At 39.8% G+C, this 24,869-nt stretch overlaps 1 protein-coding gene across 6 annotated transcripts in view; it reads right to left on the bottom strand.

The window, feature by feature from the left end:
* Positions 1-24,869, bottom strand: part of pak5 (p21 protein (Cdc42/Rac)-activated kinase 5) — a 242,660-nt gene that overhangs the window by 73,225 nt on the left and 144,566 nt on the right. Inside the window, exon 1 of one of the 6 annotated variants that reach the window (XM_059986228.1) lies at positions 15,363-15,740. The exons of the other annotated variants lie outside the window; for them this stretch is intronic. Coding sequence (XP_059842211.1) covers positions 15,363-15,398 — 36 coding nt within the window. The 5' untranslated portion in view covers positions 15,399-15,740. Of the gene's footprint in view, positions 1-15,362; positions 15,741-24,869 lie in introns of those variants that run through there. 6 annotated transcript variants of the gene reach the window in all.

Genomic DNA, 24,869 nt, shown 5'->3' with positions numbered 1-24,869 from the left:
GAGGAATGAATAATCAATGTTTTGGGCCACACTCTTCATCAGGACTTAGAGTCATGATTAATTCTTAAGAGACAGGCTAATAAATAAAAACATCTCAATAGAATGAACCACACTGCAAAACACTATTAAATGAGAACTATCTAATCATAGTGATTGGTTTGATTCTTGCCTATTTTATTTCCCTCTGTGTCATTTAGTCTTACTTCCTGTTTCATTTTCTAACGTTGGTATGGAAGGTTTTGGGATTTTTAACCCAAATAGGAGGGAATAAATAAAATTTATTTATAAGGCTGAATGCAAGAATCAGATAAATAATGCAGAAGGTAATAGCATCTTTATTTAAGAGTGTAAGAAATAGGAGCAGGAATAAACCATCTGGTCCATCGAGCCTGCTCCACCATTCAATAAGATCATGACTGATCCAACCATGGGCTTATCTCCACCTACCTGCCTTTTCCCCATAACCCTTAATTCCCCTACTGTGCAAAAATCAATCTTGTCTTAAATATATTTACTGAGGTAGCATCCACTGCTTTACTGGGCAGAGAATTCCAGATTCACCATCCTTTAGGAAAAGCAGTTCTTCTTCATATCTGTCCTCAATTTACTCCCCTGAATCTTGAGGCTATGTCCCATTGTTCCAGTCTCAACTAACAGTGAAAACAGCTTTCTTGCCTCTATCTTATCTGTCCCTTTCTCCTCTCATTCTTCTGAATACCAGCAAGTACAGTCCCAGGCGATTCAATCTCTCCTCATAGTCTAACCCCTTCGTCTCTGGAATCAACCTAGTGAACCTCCTCTGCACTGCCTCCAAAGTCAGTATATCCTTCCTCAAGTAAGGACACCAGAACTGCACACAGTACTCCAGATGCACCCTCACCAGTACCCCATACAGCTGAAGCATAACCTCCCTGCCTTCTTAACAGCCTACTGCACCTGCAAACCATCCTTTTGCGATTCATACACAAGCACTCCCAAGTCCTTCTGCCAACAGCATGCTGCTACCTTTTACCATTTAAATTATAATATAATCTTTCATTTTTCCTTCCAAAGTGGATGACTTCACGTTTACCAACATTGTACTCCATCTGTCAGACCCCTGCCCACTCACTTAACCTATCTATAATTCTCTGCAGACTCTCCGTATCCTCTGCACAATTTGCTTTTCCACTCAATTTAGTGTCATCAGCAAAATTAGATACACTACACTCAGTTCCCTCTTCCAGATCGTTAATGCATATTGTGAACAGTTGTGGGCCCAGCACTGGCCCCTGTGGCACATAAAAAGACATTTGTTTAATTCTTGGAAAGTGTATGTGCCACAATAGAAATTGGATCAATTCTGGTTGTATTTTAAATCAGTCCTATACTTCTAATCTTTAGCCATCCAGATCAAAGGGGTGGGTATTAAATCTACTCAAGACTATTTCCATATTAGCAAATGCCAGGCAAGGCAAAGTTGATGGGGATGGTGACTCTAGTTTCCTTTCTCACTGTGACCATGTACACTCAGATACTTCAAAAGTAGGTCATGTTCACTGATACGTTCAAACTTTTCAGGAAATCCACAAAGTGCATTTTAAATTAGTTTGAGATACAGTTTAGTCATGTTATGGGCAGCTTTACAAACTTTATTTATTGATAAACAAAAATTGAACTGACAGTATTATTCATTCAAATAGCCACATCAAGTGAGTTGAGTCAGTGAGAGTAAACAAGTAATCAATTATAAACACAAACACAAGAATGCTAATGTTTTCCATTGACTCCCTGGCCCCGATTGTCTCATTTTCCTTTTGGATGCCTAGTCCCTATACATCACCATCCCCCATCAGAAGGGCCTTAAAGCACTCTGTTTCTTTCTGGACAATAGATCCAACCAGTTCCCTTCCACCACCACTCTCCTCTGTGTGGCAGAACTGGCCCTCACCCTCAATAATTTCTCCTTTGGCTTCTTCCACTTCCTTCAAATGAAAGGTATAGCTGTGGGCATTCACATGAGTCCCAGCTATGCCTGCCTTTTGGTTGGCTACGTGGAACAATCCATGTTCCAAGTCCAACTCTTCCTATGCTACATCGATGACTGTGGAGATGGACGAACTGAGAGAAGGCATTTTTACAGGTGTTAGGGTGGGAAGAAGTATAGTCCAGGTAGCTGTGAGTATCAGCCGGTTTATCAAAGATATCAGTAGATAAACCATCTTCAGAGATGGAGGCAGAGAGATCGAGACCCAAACTGACAGATGAAGATCGTAGCTTGTTCGATGCTCCTATCTCTATGGCCGAAATAGGAGAGGCTATCTCATCAATGAATTCAGGGAAAGCTCCTGGTCCTGATGGTTATATTATAGAATTTTTAAAAACTTTTTCTTCTTTGCTTTCCCCTTGGTTATGTGAAATCTTTAATGATGCATTTGCTAAGAAGAGATTACCTCAGTCTTTTTATGAAGCTACTATCTCTCTAATTCTTAAAAAAGATAAGGATCCTACTTTATGTGCATCTTATCGCCCTATATCACTATTAAATGTAGACTCTAAGATTCTTACAAAAATTTTAGCTATTAGGTTAGAAAAGGTACTATCACAGATTATTGCAGAAGACCAAACTGGTTTTATTAGGAATCGGTATTCCTTTTTTAATGTTAGAAAATTGATTAATATAATTTATACTTCATCACCCACAATCCCAGAATGTGTTATTTCATTAGATGCTGAAAAAGCTTTTGATAGAGTTGAATGGACATACTTATTTAATGCTTTGAGATATTTTAATTTTAGTCCTAATTTTATATCATGGATCAAACTAATATATTATAAACCTGTTGCTTCTGTTCTTACAAATAATTACAGATCCTCTTTTTTTCAATTATCTCGTGGTATGAGACAAGGTTGTCCTTTAAGTCCTTTATTATTTAATATTGCATTAGAACCTTTAGCCATTGCTATTTGTGAATCTCCTAATATTTTTGGTATTACCCGTAATGAGAAGTTATACAAGTTATCACTTTATGCTGATGACTTGTGGTTATATATTTCTGATCCTGACAGGTCTATTCCCGCTATTTTATCCTTGTTGGCTCAATTTGGTAGTTTTTCTGGTTATAAACTAAACTTGGATAAGAGTGATTTATTCCCTTTAAACACGCAAACTTTATTGAATGACAGGATACCATTTAAAGTTGTTACTGATAACTTTATCTATTTAGGTATAAAAATTACCAAGAAATATAAAGATTTATTTAGACTGAATTTTTTACCTATGCTCCATCAAATTCAACAACTTATTACAAGATGGTCTCCCTTATCCTTATCATTAGTTGGTCGGATTAATGCTATTAAAATGATGATTTTACCGAAATTTTTATATTTATTTCAAGCTTTACCAATTTTTATTCCTAAATCTTTTTTTGATAACATTGATTCAAAAATTTCCTCATTTGTGTGGCAAAATAAAAACCCCAGGTTAAGTAAAAGACAATTACAAAAATCTAAAAAAGATGGTGGTTTAGCTTTACCTAACTTTAGATTTTACTATTGGGCGAATAATATTCGTAACTTAATATATTGGAAATGAGATTTGGATTCACCATTGTGCCCACAGTGGGTAAATTTAGAATGCAATGAGCACAGGGATATTCTCTATTCTCCGTTCTTGGTTCTTCTCTTCCTGCTGATTTAGTTAAATTCAATAAACAGATATCCAACCCTGTTGTCAAACATACATTATGAATTTGGTTTCAATTTCGTAAGTTTTTTACTCTGAAAAACGTTGTTCTTGATAGCCCTATTTTACTTAATTTTTTTTTTCAAACCTTCTTTGACAGATCAAGCTTTTAGCATATGGAAAAGGAAAGGTATAAAATGTTTTCGTGATCTTTTTTTTGAAGGTAGTTTGATGTCTTTCGACCAACTTTCCAACAAATTTAAGTTACCTAAATCTAATTTTTTTAGATATTTACAAATCAGAAATTTTTTACATAAAGTTCTACCATCCTTCCCCAATTCAACTTCAATGGATTTTTCAGATTTGATTTTTACCTTAAATCCTTGTCAGAAGGGATTAGTGGCTTTTATTTATAATATGATTATGAAGATACAACCAGAAATATCAGGTAGAATTAAACAAGAATGGGAAAAAGAACTTCAATATAATATATCAACAGAAAAATGAGAAAAAATTTTACAAATGGTTAATTCTTCTTCTATATGTGCTAAACATGCTTTAATACAATTTAAAATTGTACACAGAGCTCATATGTCTAAAGATAAGCTTGCTCGATTCTATTCTCATATTAACCCTCAATGTGACAGATGTCATTCAGATGTGGCTTCATTGACCCACATGTTTTGGTCATGTCCCACCTTATATAATTATTGGAAGGACATATTTGCTACCATTTCCTCAATTTGGAATATCGATTTACAACCTCATTTTATTACTGCAATTTTTGGTATACCAAATGAGGATGGTAATCAGTTTTCCCCTTCAATTAGATGAATGATTGCTTTTGTAACATTAATGGCCAGAAGGTCTATATTACAAAATTGGAAAGAAGTAAATCCTCCTACCACGTTTCAGTGGTTCTCTCAAACTATTTCTTATCTGAGCTTGGAAGCACTATTTTTGACTCATCAATTAAATTTGAAGAAACTTGGGGACCGTTCATTCGACATTTTAATATGAATTAATTTGGCCTCTTCCAGACCTTCTCTCTGTTTATTCTTGTTCTGGTATGGAGTTCCGGAGTTTTTGACACTATCATATACATATAAACTGTTATTATTGCCCATGTTAGTTTAGTTCAGTGTTTTTTTTTCTCAATATATATTTTTTTCTTGTATTTTTAAATTTCTTTTTCTTTTGATGATTATTCTTATTTTTTTCATATATAATTATTATAGGCTTGAGTGATTAATGTACTATTTTTTGTCTGTTGATATTTTAATAGGATATTGTTATCTTACTATTAATTTAATTTCAAGTCTATTGCACTTATAACCTATTCATTATTATGTTATGTTTTTTTTATATATGAAACTCAATAAAAAGATTGAAAAAGGAAAAAGAAAAAAGAGATCGAGAAAGGGGAAGGAAGTGTCAGAAATGGACCAAGCAAATTTGAGGGCTGGGTGGAAGTTGGAGGCAAAATTGATGAAATTGATGAGCTCAGCATGGGCACAGAAAGCAACACCAATGCAATTGTCAATGTAGTGTAGGAAGAGTTGGGGAGTGATACCAGTGTAGGCTTGGAACATGAACTATGATTCTAAGTAGCTGATACCTATACCTCTTCCCACACTGCCATTCAGGGCCCCTAACAGTCCTTCCAGGTGAGGCGATACTTCACCTGCAAGTCTGTTGGGGTCATCCAACTGTATCTAGCACTCCTGGTGTGGTCTCCTGTATCAGTGAGACCCAACATAAATTAGGAGACTGCTTCACTAGACAAAGCGGGATCTCTTGGTATCCACCAATTTTTCTACTTCCCATTCACATTCCGACATGTCAGTCAATGGCCTCTTCTACTGCCATAATGAGGCCACACTCAGGTTGGAGGAGCAACACCTTATATACCATCTGGCTAGCCTCCAACCTGAAGGCATAAACATAAATTTCTCAAACTTCCAGTAACTGCACACCACCCACTCTCCTTCACCATTCCCCATTCCTGTTTCCCTCTCACCTTATCTACTTACCTGCCCATCACTTCTCTCTGGTGCTCCTCCTCCTCTTCTTTCTTCCATGATCTTCTATCCTTTCCTATCAGATTCCTCCTTCTCCAGCCCTTTATCTCTTTCACCAATCAACTTCCTGGCTCTTTATGTCACCCCCTTGACTCTTTACTCATTTCCATAGATGGTGCCTGGCCTGCTGTGTTCCTTCCAGCAATTTGTGTGTGTTGCCAAGGAATCAATTACAACTGGTTTCTTGACGATGCTATTTCCATGGCCCTACACTCATCTCTGGAACATTTTGACAGTGAAAACATTCAAAGCAAACTCATCTCCAAACACCTCTCTTTGCAACTAGATTTCTGACTTTGTGACCAACAGGCCATGAACAGTATGAATGAGGAGTAACACTTTCACCATGATTTTTCTAAACACTCAACCCCCCAGCCCCCCCCCCCCCCCCCGCTCCAGCATGGCCAAATGCTGCTCTAACTCTATCTACAAGTTTGCAGATAATATCGACATAGTTGGCTGTATCTCATATAATGATGCATTGGATTACAGGAAAGAGTTATAACATAGAACATAGAATAGTACAGCACATTACAGGCCCTTCAGCCAAAAAAGTTGTGCTGACCTTCAAACGCTGCCTCCCATACAACCCTCCACCTTAAATTCCTCCATATACCTGTCTAGTAGTCTCTTAAACTTCACTAGTGTATCTGCCTCCACCACTGACTCAGGCAGTGCATTCCACGCACCAACCACTCTCTCAGTAAAAAAAACCTTCCTCTAATATCCCACTTGAACTTCCCTCCCCTTACCTTAAAGCCATGTCCTCTTGTATTGAGCAGCGGTGCCCTGGGGAAGAGGCACTGGCTGTCCACTCTGTCTATTCCTCTTAATATCTTGTACACCTCTATCATGTCACCTCTCATCCTCCTTCTCTCCAAAGAGTAAAGCCCTAGCTCCCTTAAACTCTGATCATAATCCATACTCTCTAAACCAGGCAGCATCCTGGTAAATCTCCTCTATACACTTTCCAATGTTTCCACATCCTTCCTATAGTGAGGTGACTAGAACTGGACACAGTACTCCAAGCGTGGCCTAACTAGAGTTTTATAGAGTTGCATCATTACATTGCGTCTCTTAAATTCTATCCCTCAACTTATGAAAGCTAACACTCCATAAGCTTTCTTAACTACCCTATCTACCTGTGAGGCAACTTTCAGGAATCTGTGGACATATACCCCCAGATCCCTCTGCTCCTCCACAATTCCAAGTATCCTGCCATTTACTTTGTACTCTGCCTTGGAGTTTGTCCTTCCAAAGTGTACCACCTCACACTTCTCTGGGTTGAACTCCATCTGCCACTTCTCAGCCCATTTTTGCATCCTATCTTAACTCAGCACATTACAGAAACCAGCTTCCCCTCCATGGACTCTGTCTACTTCTCACTGCCTTGGTAAAGCAGCCAGCATAATCAAAGACCCCAAGCACCCTGGATGTTCATTCTTTTTTAGTGACACATCAAGCAGAAGATACAAAAGCTTGAAAGCGCCTACCACCAGGCTTCTATACTATTGTTCCTATCCTAAAGACAGCTTTTATCATACTGTTCTATCTTAATGACAGCTTCTATCCTACTTCTTTAAGACTACTGAATGGGTCCCTGGTACAATAAAGAGTTTCGACTTCACAGACTACCTTGTTATGACGTTGTACCTTATTGTCTACCTGCACTGCACTTTCTCCGTAACTGTAATACTTTATTCTGCATTCTGTTACTACCTTGTACTACCTCAATTTAACGTGTAATGAATAGGTCTGTATGAACTCTATGCAAGTTTTTCCACTGTATATCATGTAACAATAATAAACTAATTTATCAATTTAATTGAGCAACACAGAAAAATACTGCAGGAACTCAACAAGTCAGGCAGCAACAATGGATGGGAATAAAAAAAAAGATATTTTAGGCCAAGACCAAATATAAATAAACAAGTAAATTAAATTGGTGCAGGAAGAGAGAGAAATAAAATAGTGAGGGTGGTGCACATAGGTTCATTGGCTGTTCAGAAGTCCAATGGTAGAGGGACAGAAGTTGTCCCTAAAACATTGAGTGTATATCTTCAGGCTTTTGTACCTCCTTCTTAATGGTAGCAATGAGAGGAGGGCATGTCTGAAGTGATGGGTGTCCTTAATTATAGATGTTGCCTTTTTGAGACATCACCTTTTGAAGATGCTCTTGATTATGGGGACACTAGTGCCCAAGATGAGGCTGGATGTGTTGGCAACTTTCTGCAGTTTTTTCTTGTTCCTGTGCAGTAACCTCCTCCATACCAGACAATAACACAACCAGTTAGAATGCCCTCCACTGTATATCTGTAGAAATTTGTGAGAGTCTTTGGTGTCATACCAAAGCTCCTCAAACTCTTAATTAAGCTGCAGTCGTGCCTTCTTTGTAACTGCATCGATATGTTAGGCCCAGTATAGATTTTCAGAGATGCTGACACCTAGGAACTTGAAACTGCTCACCCTTTTCACTGGTGATACCTTGATGTGTTCCCTTGACTTCCCCTTTCTGAAGTCCACAATCAATTCCTTGGTCTTAATGACATTAAGTGCAATGTTGCTGTCACACCACTTAACTAGCTGACGTACCTCACTCCTGTCTGCCTCCTTGTCAGCATCTGAGATTCTGCCAATAATAGTTGTGTCATCAGCAAATTTATGGATGATGTTTGAGCTGTGCCTAGCCACGGAGTCATGGGTGTAGAGAGAGCAGAGCAGTGGGCTAAGTACATATTCTTGAAGTGCATCGACATTGACTGTCAACAAGGTGGAATTGCTACTTCCAATTCGCATTGACTGTGATCTCTTGAGGAGGAAGTCAGAGATCCAGGTTTTGGAGATTGTTGATTAGTACTGAGGGTATGATGGTATTTGATTGTCAACACCTCACCTCCAGTTTGCAAAAGTAATGTACCTCATAATTTGCTTTACTCTTTCCAAACCTTTGTGTTTATAAAACACAGCCATTATAATTGCTGCTTTCAAACCATGTTATGGTGATATAACTGATTCTGTTCTGAAAACACACGAAGCAAAATATTGCCTTAAATTCTTTTAAATAAGACCACCCTCTACTCTACATTTATCTTGAAATGAATTTTTTATGAACCATTAACTAATGTCACCTTAAATCACAATGATCTTTTCTTCCACTCCATCAAGTTCAAATTCCCCATGGGCCCCTTCATCATTTCAGCACAGACCAATTATTCAATTGCCTTGCCAAGTTCCCCTTCTCACCAAGTTAAAATTCCGTGAAGATTACGCACAATCTCACCCTGGGACTTGCTTGTTTCTCAGCTTCTTTCTTCTATGCCCCTCCTGAGTTCATTGTATGTCTTTTACATTCACCCAAATAACTAAACTGCTAACCATCTAATTTTCCTGTCTGAAATACAATCCCTGTTCAGCATTTTCAGCATGGGAGTATCTTTACAAAATCAACCATTAAGCTTGGAATTTTGCAATCTATCATAAAATCTTGCAAGTTCTTTTCATTTAATGCCAATTGATCATGCTTGGTCAAACATTATGTGGATTTTCTGGTGTAGTTTCTTTTGTCATGTGCTTTTGTGATATCATTTTAGAGGAACGTTGTCTCATTTTTTAACTGCATTGCATTTGTGGTTTCTAAATGACAATAAATTGAATCTGAATCTTCACCTTATCTAACTAAAGTGACAGTCTTTAGCAAAATAAACTACAAAACTATAGCCCTCAATATCGCATACCTCAACTAGAATTAGATGTCAATTTATGCCTCTTCTAATTTTTCTGAGTAAGGTAATATGAGATTTCAAAGACCTATTGACTACATTCAAATCCACAGCATGGCTTTCCAAACCAACAAGGCTGGACTCCACTTCCCTGTATAACCAATTGCTATGTTGCTCGAATTCTCATTCCCAGTATTTACATACTGCCTTTCTCAGCATTTATTTTCTCTGCTCATCTCCACCTTTCCATCACATTCTTCTCATCCCCAGCTTTACAGCCTTCAAAAGAATCATGCTGTTTCAGCACAATGCAAGATCATTATGCCTCTACATGGTTTGGCAGAAGTATTGAGTTGTCATACTTCCCAATTCTTCCACCAAACCTTACAATCATTTTTCACCTTCTAGTATTTACCCAATTATTTTATGATATGTATTAATGCAATTTACTTCTAACATTTTTCAAGTAATGCAAATTAAAACACAAGACTGAAACAACCTTGAGAATTGTAGAGGAAATGTCAACAAATGGACTTAACAAAGGGATAGGAATCTGAAGATTTATATTCAGGGTTGTTAAATCAGAACAGAAAATAGATGAAAGTGATCTGATAGATCACTTGTGGTTACTTGTGGTAGACTTGAATTAAAGCAGAGACCTCTAGAGGGCAGCCTTTGTTCATTTTTCTCTTTTACAAAAATATTTGACAAAATTACATCATTTACAAAATAAATTAGAAACAATAATGCATGACTTGGACAATAGCAAGTAACCTGGGCAACACTCAATCATTACTGAGGGACTGTGTGTGAAATTATAAAATTCATACAAATTTCAACCATCTGAAATGAACTTTGCTTAAAGTGTTAATGTTCATTTCAAAATACAGAAAGTTATCAAGCTGGTATGTCCACTTCAAATTATATTTAGTTATAGAAAAAGACAGCAATGTGACCATTATGCCTTCATGCAGGCAGAAGTTTTCAGCTTCCTTAAGGCAGATGTTTTCACACCATTCTTATAAAATATAAATGTTCACTATCACCCAAAGACTTAGGCAACAATGGATCATGCAGCTGCATGCCATTGTTACCCTTGTTAAGTACATTCATTGAGATACACAAGAACCTCTAGACCTTGGTCGGCATCAAATAGCTGATACACTTTGACTGGAGTTCTTGTGTTTCTTGTAACAACCAAGAAAGCATTGTTGCCCTACACTGGCCAAAACAGTTATTTATGGCAACAATTATCTTCAATTTTGATTATCCTTATTGAAGATGAAAATTTAAGTCACAATACAAATACAAAGTGAAAACTATGTAGACAGGCAGTAATTTTGAAGGCTTTTGGAAATGCCTTTGCTGCCAGCTCACAAGTTTTTATAGCTTTGTCAAGTTGCCAACAGACGTCTGCACCGGGCACTCAACTCATATCAGTGCAAACATTAATTCTACCATAAACAAAAGCATGCAATTTCAGGTTGCAGAATGTGTTGAGAGTATTAATCTTTCAGTTCAACCAAAAAGAGAATCTTGTAATTAAAAAATATATATTTTCACAGAATCCATGTGACCCACTAATCGTGGATTTATAATGCAGTAGGTCTCTTATAAACTTAAACTTAATAGCAGGCACATGAATTCCGTTCTCTGCTCAATGCTTTCCAGGAACAGAAATTCTGTATCCTAATGCAGTGTACTAAGGGGTTTCTACTTCACATTGAGCAGCTGTTTAGAAACTATGCCATCACCTTATAACATGCAGAAGTCAATCTGGACAAAGCATGCTCTAGTACGTATACATGTTGAATTTTATGATTAAATTCTAGCATTTTCAATGCATTAAAGTCACTTATCTTAATTCAGAACTTTAAAAAAATAAAAACCAAACCCAAAGGGCCTTGCTTCTAATTTTAACTGCAATGGAACAAAAAGTTAAAGGTAATTTCAGTATTCTGTGTGTTCTGCAAACCAAATTTGGAAGGTCTTTAAGGGAGAATTAATATTTGCATTGGTCTGAACTGAAAACCCAGTGCAGACATAATTATCTACACCCAATATCAGTCAACGCTTGTGTTAACTTTAACAGCCCTCCAAGATCTCACAACTCATTAATAATTGTAATCAACCAGTGAAATTTGTTGTCCCTTTCAAACCATAGTATTCTTCTAATTTAGGCCTCTTAAACTGTCCCCAACTTTAATCACATCACCTCTGGCAGGCTTGGCTTCAGCAGAAAGACCCCAAGCTCTGGGATTTCCTCCATAAACTACTTTAGAGGTTCCTTAAAAATTGCTTTCTTGACAAAGGCATTGAACATTACATTAGTATGTCAAAATGTGGCTCAGTGCCAGTTTTTTAAAATTTCATATGTTCTTATTAAGTGTTATGGGAAATTTGATTATATTAATTATTTGATGTAAGTATAACTCGTTAAAGGGAAACCCCCAAATGGCACATGTGGAAAAGGCTTATGAAAAGCTAGGAGAGGATCCAGGGGCATGGACAAATACATCCAGATTTTTATGCCTTTTCTGGTGATGTGATAAGCATTTGAAGCCAAAGTAACTTACTCTGGTAGAATTCTGGAAAGTTCAGGAAGACTGGAAAATTATAAATGTCACTCCACTCTTCAAGAAGGGAAAGAGGCAGAAGAAAAAATATTATAGGCCAGTTAGTCTGACTTCAGTGGGGTTAAGATGTTGAAGTCAATTGTTAAGGATGTGCTTTCCGGAACTTGGAGGCACATGATAAAATAGGCCGTAATCAGCATAGTTTCCTCAAGGGAAAATCATGCCTGACAAATCCATTGGAATTCTTTGAAGCAGGATAGACTAAGGATGTACTTGAATTTTTCAGAAGGCCTTTGACAAGGTGCCACACATGAGGCTACTTAATAAGCTACCAGCCCATGGTATTATAGGAAAGATTCTTGCATGGATAAAACAATGGCTGACTGGCAGGAGGCAAAGAGTGGGAATAAAGGGAGCCTTTTCTGGTTGACTGCTGGTGAATAGTTGTGTTCCACAGGGGTCTGTGTTGGGACCAACTGTTTTTACACTATACGTTAATGATTTGGATGTTTGAAAGTTTTGAAAGTTTGAAGACAATATGAAGATAGGCGGAGGGACAGGTAGTTTTGAGGAAGTACAGTGGCTACAGTAGCATTTAGAGAGATTAGGAAATTGGGCAAAGAAGTGGTAGATGGAATAGAGTGTCAGGATGTATATGGTCATGCACTTTGGTAGAAGAAATGAAAGGGTTGACTATTTTCTAAATGGAGAGAAAATGAGGCACAAAGGGACTTGGGAATCCTTGTGTAGGATTCCCTAAAGGTTAATTTGCAGGTTAAGTCTGTGGTGAGGAAGGCAAATGCGAAGTCGATCGACTTCGAAGGCACAAAACTACTGTGCCATGCCAATGGCTTTTGGGACTGCCTGGTAAAGGAAGCCATTGAAATAAAATTACAGGAAAAGAATTTTGGCAAAGGCGATGGTCTTGCTCCAGGTAAAAACTGGAATTCAATTGTAAACAAGGTGAGAGAGTGGAACTCTCATACAATTTCAACATAACATCCCAACTCCTGCACTCAATACACTGATTTATGAAGGCCAAAGTGGCAAAACATTTCTTTACAATCTATTCTACCTGTGATGCCACGTTCAAGGAATTATGGATTGTGTTCTAAGATCCCTCTGTTCTACCACTCCTCAGTGCCTTACCTCTCCTAAAGTGCAACAGGTCACAACTGTCTTCATTAAATTCCAACTGCCATTTTGCGGCCCATTTTTCCAGCTGATCCATTGTAAAATGTGATGGCCTTCCTTGCTATCCACTTCACCCTTTATCTTGGTGAAATCTGCAAATCTGCTGATCCAGTTTACCAGATTATCATCCACATCATTGGTATAAATGACAAACAACAACAGGTCCAACAGTGATCCCTATGGTACTCTGCTAGTCACAATGGCAACCATCTACTACTACTCTCTGGCTTCTCCCACAAAAACAATGTTTAATCCAATTTATTATACTTCATTTTGAATGCCAAGCGACTGAACCTTCTTAACCAACCTCACATGTGTGACCATGTCAAAGGCCTTGCTTAAGTCCATATAAACAACATCCACCGCCAAGCCTTCATCAACTTTCCTGGTAGCTTCCTTGAAAAATTCTATAAGATTGGTTAGATGTGATTTACCATGCATAAAGCCATTTTGACTATCCCTAATCAATCCCTGTCTAGCTAGATTATATTTCTGGTCCCTTAGAATACCTTCCAATAGCTTTCCCATTACTGATGTCAGGCTCATCAGCCTATTTATTCTTGGAACCTTTCTTAAAATAACAGAATAATACTAGCTATCCTCCCATCCTCCAGCACCTCACCCATGACTTGGGATGTTTTAAATATCTCTGCTAGGGCCTCTAAAATTTCAGTATTATTTGAGTAATATTGTAAATGTATTGTTTAATTAAGCATTCTTCATTGTTTACATAATTCATTACAGTTGATATGTTCCAAGCACATTGATGGCATACTGTATGTTATTATGCCACCACATCATATGTAAGCGTCTCACTAAAGAACAGGAAAGTAAAACCAAGTAGCTTAAATGTGTCCCAGCTCCTGTGATTTTCTTTCAATTACTTTCTGGAGATACAAAACATAACTGTGACGACGAGGAAGTTTTAAAACAAACTTGAGGCAACTACCTACCTATTGAAGTGCAGTGAGGTGTTAGAGTTTTAAAAAAAAAACATGTAGCACGTTTTCTCTTTTGGAAGGGGCAGACAGAGCCAGTATAGTTAAAAAATAAAGCACAAGACGACAAAATTCACAGGTGATAGTAATAAATTAAAAAAGCAGTAATGGCAGGCTACATTGAAAAGATAGACATGTTTGATTGCATGACAGGTAATTGGGTGATATATACAGAATTGAGCACTATTTTGAAGTAAAATTGCAAATTAGTTTGGCTCCTCCAACTAAATCAGTCAAAATGAGCTTTGCTGATAGCATGAAAGTAATGCAAGAACATTTAGAGCCAAAATCATTGTTGATTGCAGAACACTTTAGGTTTCAGAAGCAGAATCAAAAGGAAGCTTATCTGTCATTCATTCTTTGGGGCACTCCTCTGTTTTCATGGATGATTGTGAAGAAAAAGCATTTCAGGATGTATACGTTTCTCTGACACTAAATTGGACCTTTGAACCTTTGAAGGGGAGTCCATTTCAGCTCACATGCCTGAATTGAAGAAATTGTTTCAGTGTTGCCTTTCAGTAATAGGCTTAATGACGCATTGAGAGATTGTTTAGTTTGTAGAATCTTACAAGAAAGCATTCAAACATTGTTCCTAGCTAACGCACAATTCACACTTAAAAGAGCAATGGAAACGGCAAACAGAGACGCAATTGAGCTGCAGTCAGGAATGAAAGTCAGTGTGAACAAAATTGCAACGTTTAAGCAGCAACCTGCTGGGCCAAACAAACTGTGATACTGTTGCGGCAGGGGCTCACATGCACCAGGTCAGTGCAGGTTTATAGACAAAACTTACAGAAAAAGCAACAGAGTAGGATGCATACAAAGGATTGAGATTTACAATGTGAAAACTACAAGAGACAAGCAACATGGCTTATACCAGAAATTAATTAAAATTGAATTGGACAGTGGCTCAGCTGTTTCAGTTATTCCACAAAATGAGTTTGAATGGCATTTCAAAGATACTGAACTGAAGACTGCAGAGAGCCAACTAAAAACTCATATTGGAGAAAATATAACACTTGTAGCAATAACATCCATAATAGTGAAATACAACAAACAACAAGCCACATTGGGCTTTTATGTGGTAAAAACAGCATTGTGGGGCTGTGATTGGCTGAGACAACTACTACCTGATTGGAGATCCATCCAGCGTTTGCATGCCACATCCCCTGCAATAATCAACTGGAAGTGAATTAAGCACGGTACTGGATGATGTCACCACATCAAGGATGGCACTGGAAAACTCAAACATATTAAGAGTAAAATAGTGTTAAGTTACAAAGCTCACCCAGTTCCTTACACCATCCATGATAAAGTAGCCAGCGAGCGAGATCTCCTGGAATCTGAAGGAATTCTTTCCAGGATTGAGTGGAGCCCATAAGCACCACCAGTGATCCCAGTAACAAAGAAGGATGGGTCTGTTAGGATCTGTGGTGATTTTAAGGTTACCATCATCCCAGTACTCAAAGTAGACCAATACCCTCTGCCCAGGATAAAGGATATCTTTGTAAACCCTTCTGCAGAAAAACACTTCAGCAAAGTGGACTTAGTGGAGGATTACTTGCAGATGGAAATGGAAAAAGAGTCCAAAGTGTTTCTCACTATAAACACTTACAAAAGGCATAATTATTATAATAGGCTTCTTTTTGAAGCATCATGCACACCTGCACTCTGGCAGAAAGCAATGAACCAGGTGCTGCAAGGCTGCCCAGGCAATCAGTGTTACCTGGATGACATCATTGTGACTGATGATGACGAGGAGCATCCCCAAAATCTCAAGACTATTAACAAGATTAGAAGATTATAGGCACAGAGCACAATGTAATAAGTGCAAATTCTTTAAACCAAGCATCACCTGTGGTCACACCATTGATGCACACAATTACATAAGTGTGCTGAGAAAATTCAAGCAGTGGTGGATGATCTTGGGTGTCACAGTTGCAGTCCTTTTTAGAACTTTTCAATTCACAGATTTCTGCTGAACCTGGCTACCGTGTTCTACCCCTTGAACTCATCACGACAGATTGGAAAGAAATGACAATGGGCAAAGTAGTATAAGGTGGCTTTCAAAAGACAAAAGAAATGGTGACATCAGACACTGTACTCACACATTATGAGCTATGTTGTCTAGTGAAGTTTGCCAGTGACACCTTGCCTTATGATATAGGTGCACTCATGTCACAGGTTATGAGTGATGGAAGTGAATACCTCATCGCCTCTGCATCATATTTCCCTCCTGCTGCAGAGAAAAATTACACACAGTTTGACAGACAAACCTTAAGTCTTGTTTGAGGTGTAAAATGTTTCAACCAATACCTGTATGGGAGAGAGTTTATCCTCATCGCTGATCATCAAACATTTCTTTCCATGCTCGATCCTCAAAAGGGTGTTTCACTAACCGCAGCAGCGTGAGTGCAGAAATGGGCTCCATTTCTTGGAGGACACAATTACAACAACAAATTCATGGGGAATCATTGAAATGCTAATTGATTGTCCCATTTAGCTTTGGAAACAGAAATACCTGAATATTGTACAAAAAGGACATTCCTCTTGACATATTCTCCTTAATGCAAATCGAAAATCTCCCTATTATGGCAGAAATGATCCAAAGGAAAACCAGAAGACGCCACAATGTCTCAGGTCTACATAGCAAAATGAAATGGCTGGAATGTGCAACAGAAATTGTTTTACCAATGCAGGATAAACTTGCCCTTAATGGTGGTTGCTTTATGTGGGATTGAGAGTTGATACACCATCCAATCTGAGAGCTAAAGTGTTGGAGGAGCTACATGTCACGTCAAAATGAAAGCATTGGCTTAAAGCTTTGTCTACAGGCTTAGGACTGATCAACAGAGTAAGCAGTTTGCCACACTCTGTTCAGGATGCCAACATGCCCAGAACAGTGTCTCTCTATCCCTGGGAACGCCCTGTGCTACCCTGGCATGTGGTTTGTGTGGGTTTTGGCAGACCGTTCATGGGCACAAATTTCTTGGTAGTAGTGGATACAGCTACAAAATGGGCAAAAGTGTCCCCAATAGCCTCTACTACAGCCTCGCACACTGTTCATTGTTGAGAAGCCTCTTCTCAAGGATTGGTGATTCAGAACACTTAGTGACAATGGACCACAATTTATTGCTGAACTGTCTCAATCATTCCTGACAATGAATGGAATAAGACATATAACATCTGCACTGTACCACCCAGCTACAAATGGCTTGGTGGAAAGGTTTGTCCGGAGTCTAAAGAACACATTGTGAGCATGTCAGCGGAACACACTACATGGACACTGAATAAGTAATTTGTAACTTATACATGGTGCATGCAGCACACTCCACAACCAACAACTCACTGGCTATGCTGTTCCTGTGATGACGTTATTCAAGGCTGCTTCACAGCCACAAGACTCACTTGCCAAGCAAACTGCCCTCCCACCTTCCCACCCACCCCTCCCCCCCCCCCCCCCCCCCCATCGTCAAGGAAAGATATTATCCCACAAGAGTAAGATCCTTCACAGCCATTAAATATTTAGGCTTAAATGGAAAAATTTAATATTTACAATGCTGTAGATATATAGAATATTGAGTATATAGATACATCACTGTAAATTTAAATACACAGTATTCATCCCTGATTAGCTATAAACTCAACTCTGCTGTATACTATTATTGTAAAATACAGATACAAGCATGATTGCAAGGAATGACCCAGGAACCAACATAGTTAGGGAGTTGTTAGTTGTGGAATGTGTTACATATTGATTGCCAACAAGATCTGAGGTGGAGATGGTCAGCAACATTAAATTGTGCTATCATTTCAGAGGACCTGGCCTGGACCCAGCAGGTAAGAGCAACTATGAAGAAAACACGGCCGTACCCCTATTTATTTGCCAAGATTTGGCATGACATCTATAACTTTGACCAACTTCTAGAGAAGTGTGGTAGAGAGTATATTGACTGGCTGCATCACAGCCTGGTATGGAAACACCAAAGCCCTTCCATGGGAAATCCTGCAAAAAGTAGTGGGTTCGGTCCAGACCAGACCAGACCATCACTGCTGAGGGCTCGATCTGTGGCATTTAAGTCTGGCAACCCAGGTCTGTACAAGAAAACCAGGTATGACTTGCAAGAGGGCTATTTCATGAGCTAAGAGACAGTTTTAAGAGAAGTTAGTGGCAACAACAGATACACATCAACTCTGGCAGAGTTTGCAGACTATTACTTTCTACAACGTACAACACAACATCATGAATGACAGTGATGCTTTTTTTCCAGATGAGTTCAATGCCTCTCATACTTGTTTTAAAAGGGAGAATTAAACTATAGCTATCAGGATCCCTGCAGCATCTGGTAATCTCTGTCACAGAGGCTGACGTCAGGCTGTCTTTTAGGAGGGTGAATCCTTGCAATGAGGCAGGCCCCAATGGAGTACCTGGTAAGGCTCTCAAAACTTGTGCCAACCAATTGGCGAGCATGTTTAAAGACATTTGAATCTCTCATTGCTACAGTCGGAAGTTCCCACCTTCTTCAAAAGGGCAAAAATTATACCAGTGCCCAAGAAGAGCAGCGTGAGCTGCCTCAACAACTATCATCCAATAGCACTCACATCTACGGTGATGAAATACTTTGAGAAGTTGATCATACATAGAATCAACACCTGTCTCAGGAAGGACCTGGACCCACTGCAATTGGACTAGCGCCACAGTAGGTCTACACAGATGCAATCTCAATGGCTCTCAACGCAGACTTGGATCAACTGTATAATGCAAATGCCTATGTTAGGATGCTGTTTATTGACTATAGCTTAGCTTTTAACACCATCATTCCTATAGTCCTGATCAAAAAGCTCTCTTTTAAATAGGCCTCTGTACCTCCCCTGCAACTGGATCCTCATCTTCCAAACCAGAAGACCATAGTTTGTGCAAATTGGTAGTACATCTCCACCTCACTGACAATCACTACTGGTGCACCGCAGGGATGTGTGCTTAGCCTACTGCTCTACTCACTCTACACCCATGACTGTGTGGCTAGGCATAGTTCAAATAAATTAGTCTATAAATTTGCCAATGATACAAACATTGTTAACAAAATTTCAGATGGTGACGAGACTGCGTAGAGGACTAAGATATCCCAGTTAGTTCAGTGGTGTTGTAGAAACCACCTCATACTCATCATTAGTAAGACCAAAGAGCTGATTGTGGACTTCAGAAAGGGTTGAATGAGGGAACACGAACTAATCCTCATAGAGCAATTAGAAGTGGAGAGGGTGAGCAATTTCAAGTTTCTGGTCGTCAATATCTCTGAGGACATTACCTGGTCGCAATATATTGATGCAGTTATAAAGAAGGCAAGGCTGTGGCTATGTTTCGTTTGGAGTTTGGGGAGATTTAGTTTGTCACCTAAAATACGTGAAAACTTCTAACAGATGTACCGTGGAGAGCATACTAACTGCCTGGTATGGGGGGGTGGGGGGGGGGAAGGCTACTGCACAGGATCGAAGTTGCAGAAAGTTGTTAAATTAGTCAGCTCCATCATGGGTACTAGCCTCTGTCATATTCAACACATCTTCAAGGACTGGTGCCTCAGGAAGGCAGCGTTCATTATTAAGGACCCCCATCACCAAGGACATGCCCTCAACTCATTGTTACATCAGGAAGGAGGTACAGAAGCCTGAAAGCGGACACTCTGTGATTCATGAACAGCTTCTTCCTCTCTGCCATCTGATTTCTAAATGGACACTGAACCTATGAGACCTTCCTCACTGCTTTTTAAAAAAATTACTTCTGTTTTTTGCACTACTTATTTTAACATAACTACTTAATATACATACATACACACACATACATATATACATACATACACATGCACACACACACACATATACACACTTCTTCTTCAGTTGTCCATCAGAATCCCATGACAACATCCATTCCTTTAATGGTGAGATCTTTGATGACTATACAGTCCGATCCTGGACCCACAAGTTCTATTGCAGGTGGGACATGTATATGTGGTAATGGGGGTAGTGATGGCAACCATGGCTGCATTTCTCCTGGCTCTTTTCTGCTGTCTTCTGGTTGTTCTTTCCAGCTCCAGAATACAAACCCCATCTCTACACAGCTGTCGCCAAGTGTTACGGTCAGCAGCAACATCCTTCAGGTCCTCGGGTCTGATTTTACACCTCCTTAAAGCATTCTTCATCTGATCCTTATAGCGCTTCTTCAGCCCTCCAGCTGAGCGTCAACCATGATGTAGCTGGCCGTATAACATTCTGCGGGGTAGGCAACATGGGGGTGTCCTTATTACGTGCCCCAGCCACAGCAACTGATGCTGGGTGATCATGACCTCAATACTTCTGCAGTTGGTCTTTACAAGTATTTCAGTGTGAGACACCCGCTCACGCCAAGTAATTCCCAGGTTGCGCTGAAGGCAGCTTATGTGGAAGCACTCCAAGGACTTGATGTGATGGCTGTAGGTTACCAAGCTTCATAGCCATAAAGGAGGGTGGTGACACAGACTGCTTGGTATACAGTGGCCTTTGTGGAGGGATGAAGGCTCTTGTTCTGAAAGACTCTACACCGGTCTCCCAAAGGCAGCTGATGCCTGTTTAATGCGGCTCTGGATGTCGTTGTTAATGTCGCTATCCTTAGAGAGAATGCTCCCCAGATATTTGGAAGATGGCAGCTGACAGCTTTTCATTACAAACAGTGAAGGCAGGTAGGGTGGGTGGGACACTAGTACTCCATTGGCAAACCACTTCTGTCTTGGTGGTATTGACAGTCAACCCCATCCTGCTGTACACTCTCACCACCACAGCAAGGACAGTCAGAAGATCCTCCAGGGTATGGGCCACAAGAGCACAGTCATCTGCATACTGCAGCTCCAGGACCCATTCTCTATAGAGTTTGGTGGTTGCGTGGAGCCTCCTGATGTTAGAGGTTGCCATCTAATCTGATGTCCACTGCCACACCACTGCTATCCTCAATCTCATTGTGGAGAAGCTTGGTAACACACAAGAGGTAGATATTAAAGATCACTGGCGCTAGCACACACTCCTGCCTCACCCCTGTGCGTACAAGGAAGGGTTTGGACTCTTGTCCTCCTATAGTCACCTGAGCAGTCACCCCATCATGGAATTGGCAGAGGATGTTAACAAATTTATTGGGACAGTCAAACCTGAGGAGGACATCCCATAAGAGCTCTCTTTGCACAGTGTCAAATGCTTTGAAGAGGTTGACAAAGGCCATAAACAGGTCTTGATGTTCCTCCCGGAACTTTTCCTGAAGCTGCCGGGCTGTGAAGATCATGTCAATCATGCTCCGGTTCAGGCAGCATTGACTCGGTGATGTTGCTGATGATCATCTGAAGCATCACCTTAGCCAGGACCTTTCCAGCAACAGAAAGGAGAGATATGCCCCTACTATTGCCGCAGATGGCCTTGTCACTCTTGTTCTTATAAATTACAATGATGTTTGCATTTCTCCATTGCTGTGGGATGTTCTCGTCAGTCCGGGCCTTGCTGATGTACTGGTTGAGGGTGCGCATACACTTGTACCCTCTGTTCTTCAGTAACTCGGCAGGGATATTGTCAGTGTCAGGGGACTTATTGTTCTTAAGGGAACGGACAGCTGATAGAACCTCCGGGAAGGTTGGTGGTAGACTGAGGTCGTGGATAGGAGGAAGTTCAGGCAGTTCGTCCAGGATGGTGGGGTCTGCATTAAAATCCTGTGTGTATATACACACACATACATACACACACACACACTTACCATAATTCTGTTTTTTTTCTATATTTATCATGCATTGTATTGTACTCCTACTGCAAAGTTAACAAATTTCACAACATATGCTGGTGATATTAAACCTGGTACTGATTCTGAAGCCAACACAATAAGGACATTTAAGAAATTCTCAGATTGGCACATGAATGAAGGAAAATTGGAGGGTTCTGGTCTGAGTATGAGGGAGGGATTAGATTGATTATGGAGTAGGTTTATACAGGTCGACTCAACCTATATAAACTGAAGGACACATTCCATGCTATATTGTTCAATCTATGTGTTCGCAACTCTGCAGTTTCTTGTAGCCACGTACAGAGTGTGCCATACAAAGCCATCAAGCATCCAGTTAAAATGTTTTTTTTAATGGTGCCTCGATAAAAATTGTGAATAATCAATAGGGACATGATAAATTTCTTTAGTCAGCTGAGGAAGTAGAAGCACTGGTGAGCTTTCTTGGCTGTGGCATCAACTTCATTGGACCAGGGCAGGCTGTGGTGTTCACTCCAAGGAACTCTACCTCCACAGTAATATTGTGGACACGAGCATGTCTACCGGAGTCCACTTCCTGAAGTCAATGATCAACTTTTTTAGTTTTGCTAACATTGAGGGAAAGGTTGTCATCATGACCCATGTTACTCAGCTCTCTATCTCCTTCCAGTACTTTGACTCATAACTATTTGAGCTATGGCCCACCATATCAACTTTAAACTGGGTAGATACACTTAGAAGAGAATCTGGCCACGCAGTTATTACTGTACAGAGAGTTGAGTTGGGGGCTGATATGTGGTTCCTTTTCCCCCTCAAATGCTGCCAGAAATGCTGAGTTTTTTCAAAATTTTCTATCTTTATTTCATATCTATAGCATATGCAGTTCTCTTCTTGATTTTCATTTATTACAAAAGAATCGTAATACAAGAGTAAAAATCTTTAATATAATAATACACGTCTCGGTAAGGGTACAGCTGATAAAACTATGTGGAGTTTAGTCACTTCACCTCTGGTAGGATTTGTAAGCTGTTGATATTATTCACTAGAGTCTTTGCAACTTGGAGATTGCTCTAAAGGGAGACTATCTCTATTTTTTTTAGAAGAATATGAGAATATATTTTAGAAGTATAAGAGATAATCTCATTAGAAAATGAAATCTTACACATCGTTGTAGCTTAGATGCTGGGAGATTTGAAACATAGAATCAGTCTCAAAATTAGCAGTCAATGGTCAGAGCAAAAGAGAAACTTCTTCATTCAAAGGGTTAGAAGTTTGGATTTCTCTATACTAGTATTCAATGGAACTGGATTTCAGAAACAAAGCTGAATAAGCAAATATTGTACTTAGCACATAAGGCTATGTTCTACCCCTAAGACTGGTTAGCACCCAAAGAAAACTTGTGTTGCTCTGAAAAGTGTCAAAGACCCCTCTTTCTCTTTTCAGTTTTAGGACGCTTGTTGTATTTTCATATAAAAGACACTTTGCTGTTATGATACCAGATAAGTTTGGCTGAACATATACTGTCACTTTTTTTTTGAAGCATATCCATTAATATGAACATGCAGCAACAAATGTCTTCTATGACTAAAACATTTAAGCTTATCTACTACTTATCCAGTTGGCGTAGAATGACACAGCATGGAAACAGGTCCTTCAGCCCAATATGCTGACGCTGGCAAAGTAACCTACCTGAGTCAGTCGAATCAGCCTGTGTTTGGCCCATATCCCTCTAAACCCTTCTTACCAACATACCTGCTTAAATGTCTTTTAAATGTTGTAACTTTACCAGCCTCTGCTACTTCCTCTTGCAGCTCAATCCATATATCTACCATTGTTAGAGTGGGAAGTTCAGAATTTGGCTCCTAGAAGCTTTGGCAAGCAGAGGCAGGGGCTGCAGGTACATTTTTTTTTAGTTTAATTAACTTTCTTTCTTATTGTGCAGTTAGAGCAGTGGGTATGCCAGACAGGACAGTGGAATGCTTCTCTTGCAGGATATGAAAAGGCAGAGAGATCTATAGTGCCTCTGATGACTACCCCTGCAAGAAATACATCAAGCTGCAGCTTGTTTCAGACTGTGTTAAGGAATTGGAACTGGAGTTCAATAAATTCCAGATCATTTGGGAGGCTGAGGGGTTGATCAACAATGATACAGAAGGGTTGATCAGCAAGTGATACAAGGAGGTAATTACATGCAATGTGCAGAACACATGTAACTTGGTGACCAACGGGGGGGGGGGGGGGGGAGGAGATAGGCAGCCAGTGCAGAGTAAACCTTTTGCCAGTTCCCTCAACAACGGGTATACTGCTTTAGATACAATTGGGGGTGGGGGGGGGGGTGTTGACCGAGCAGAGGAAAGCTAAAGCAGTCAAGTCTCTGTACATTGTCTGACTCTGGGGCTCATACGGGAAGGGAGGTGGGGGTAGAAGTGGCGAGCTATCAAGATAGGGGATTCATTCTTTGGAGCAACAGAGAGGAGAGCCTGTAGACAAAACTGAGATTCACAGACAGTATGTTGCCTCCTGGGTGCCAGGGTCAGGGACATCTCAGGGACATCAACGGTATTCTTAAGTGGGAGGATGAGCAGCCAGAAGTCATGGTCCACATTGGTACCAATGATTTGGATAGGAAGGGTGAGGAGAAACTTCAAAGTAAATTCAGAGAGTTCAAGGTTGTGATCGCAGGACTGCCACCCATGCCTCGTGCTAGTGAGGCTAGAAGTAAGAAGATCATACAGTTTTTCATGGAGATGTGCAGGAGAGATGGCTTCAATTTCTGGATCATTGGGCTCTCTTCTAGCAAAGGTAGGACCTGTACAGATGGGACAGTGTGCACCTGAACCGAAGCAGCTCCAATATCTTTGTGGGAACCTTT

This window comes from Hypanus sabinus, chromosome 12 (genome assembly GCF_030144855.1).
Source record: "Hypanus sabinus isolate sHypSab1 chromosome 12, sHypSab1.hap1, whole genome shotgun sequence".
NCBI classification, from domain to species: Eukaryota; Metazoa; Chordata; class Chondrichthyes; order Myliobatiformes; family Dasyatidae; genus Hypanus; species Hypanus sabinus.
This window is presented reverse-complemented; position numbering and strand designations above follow the sequence as displayed.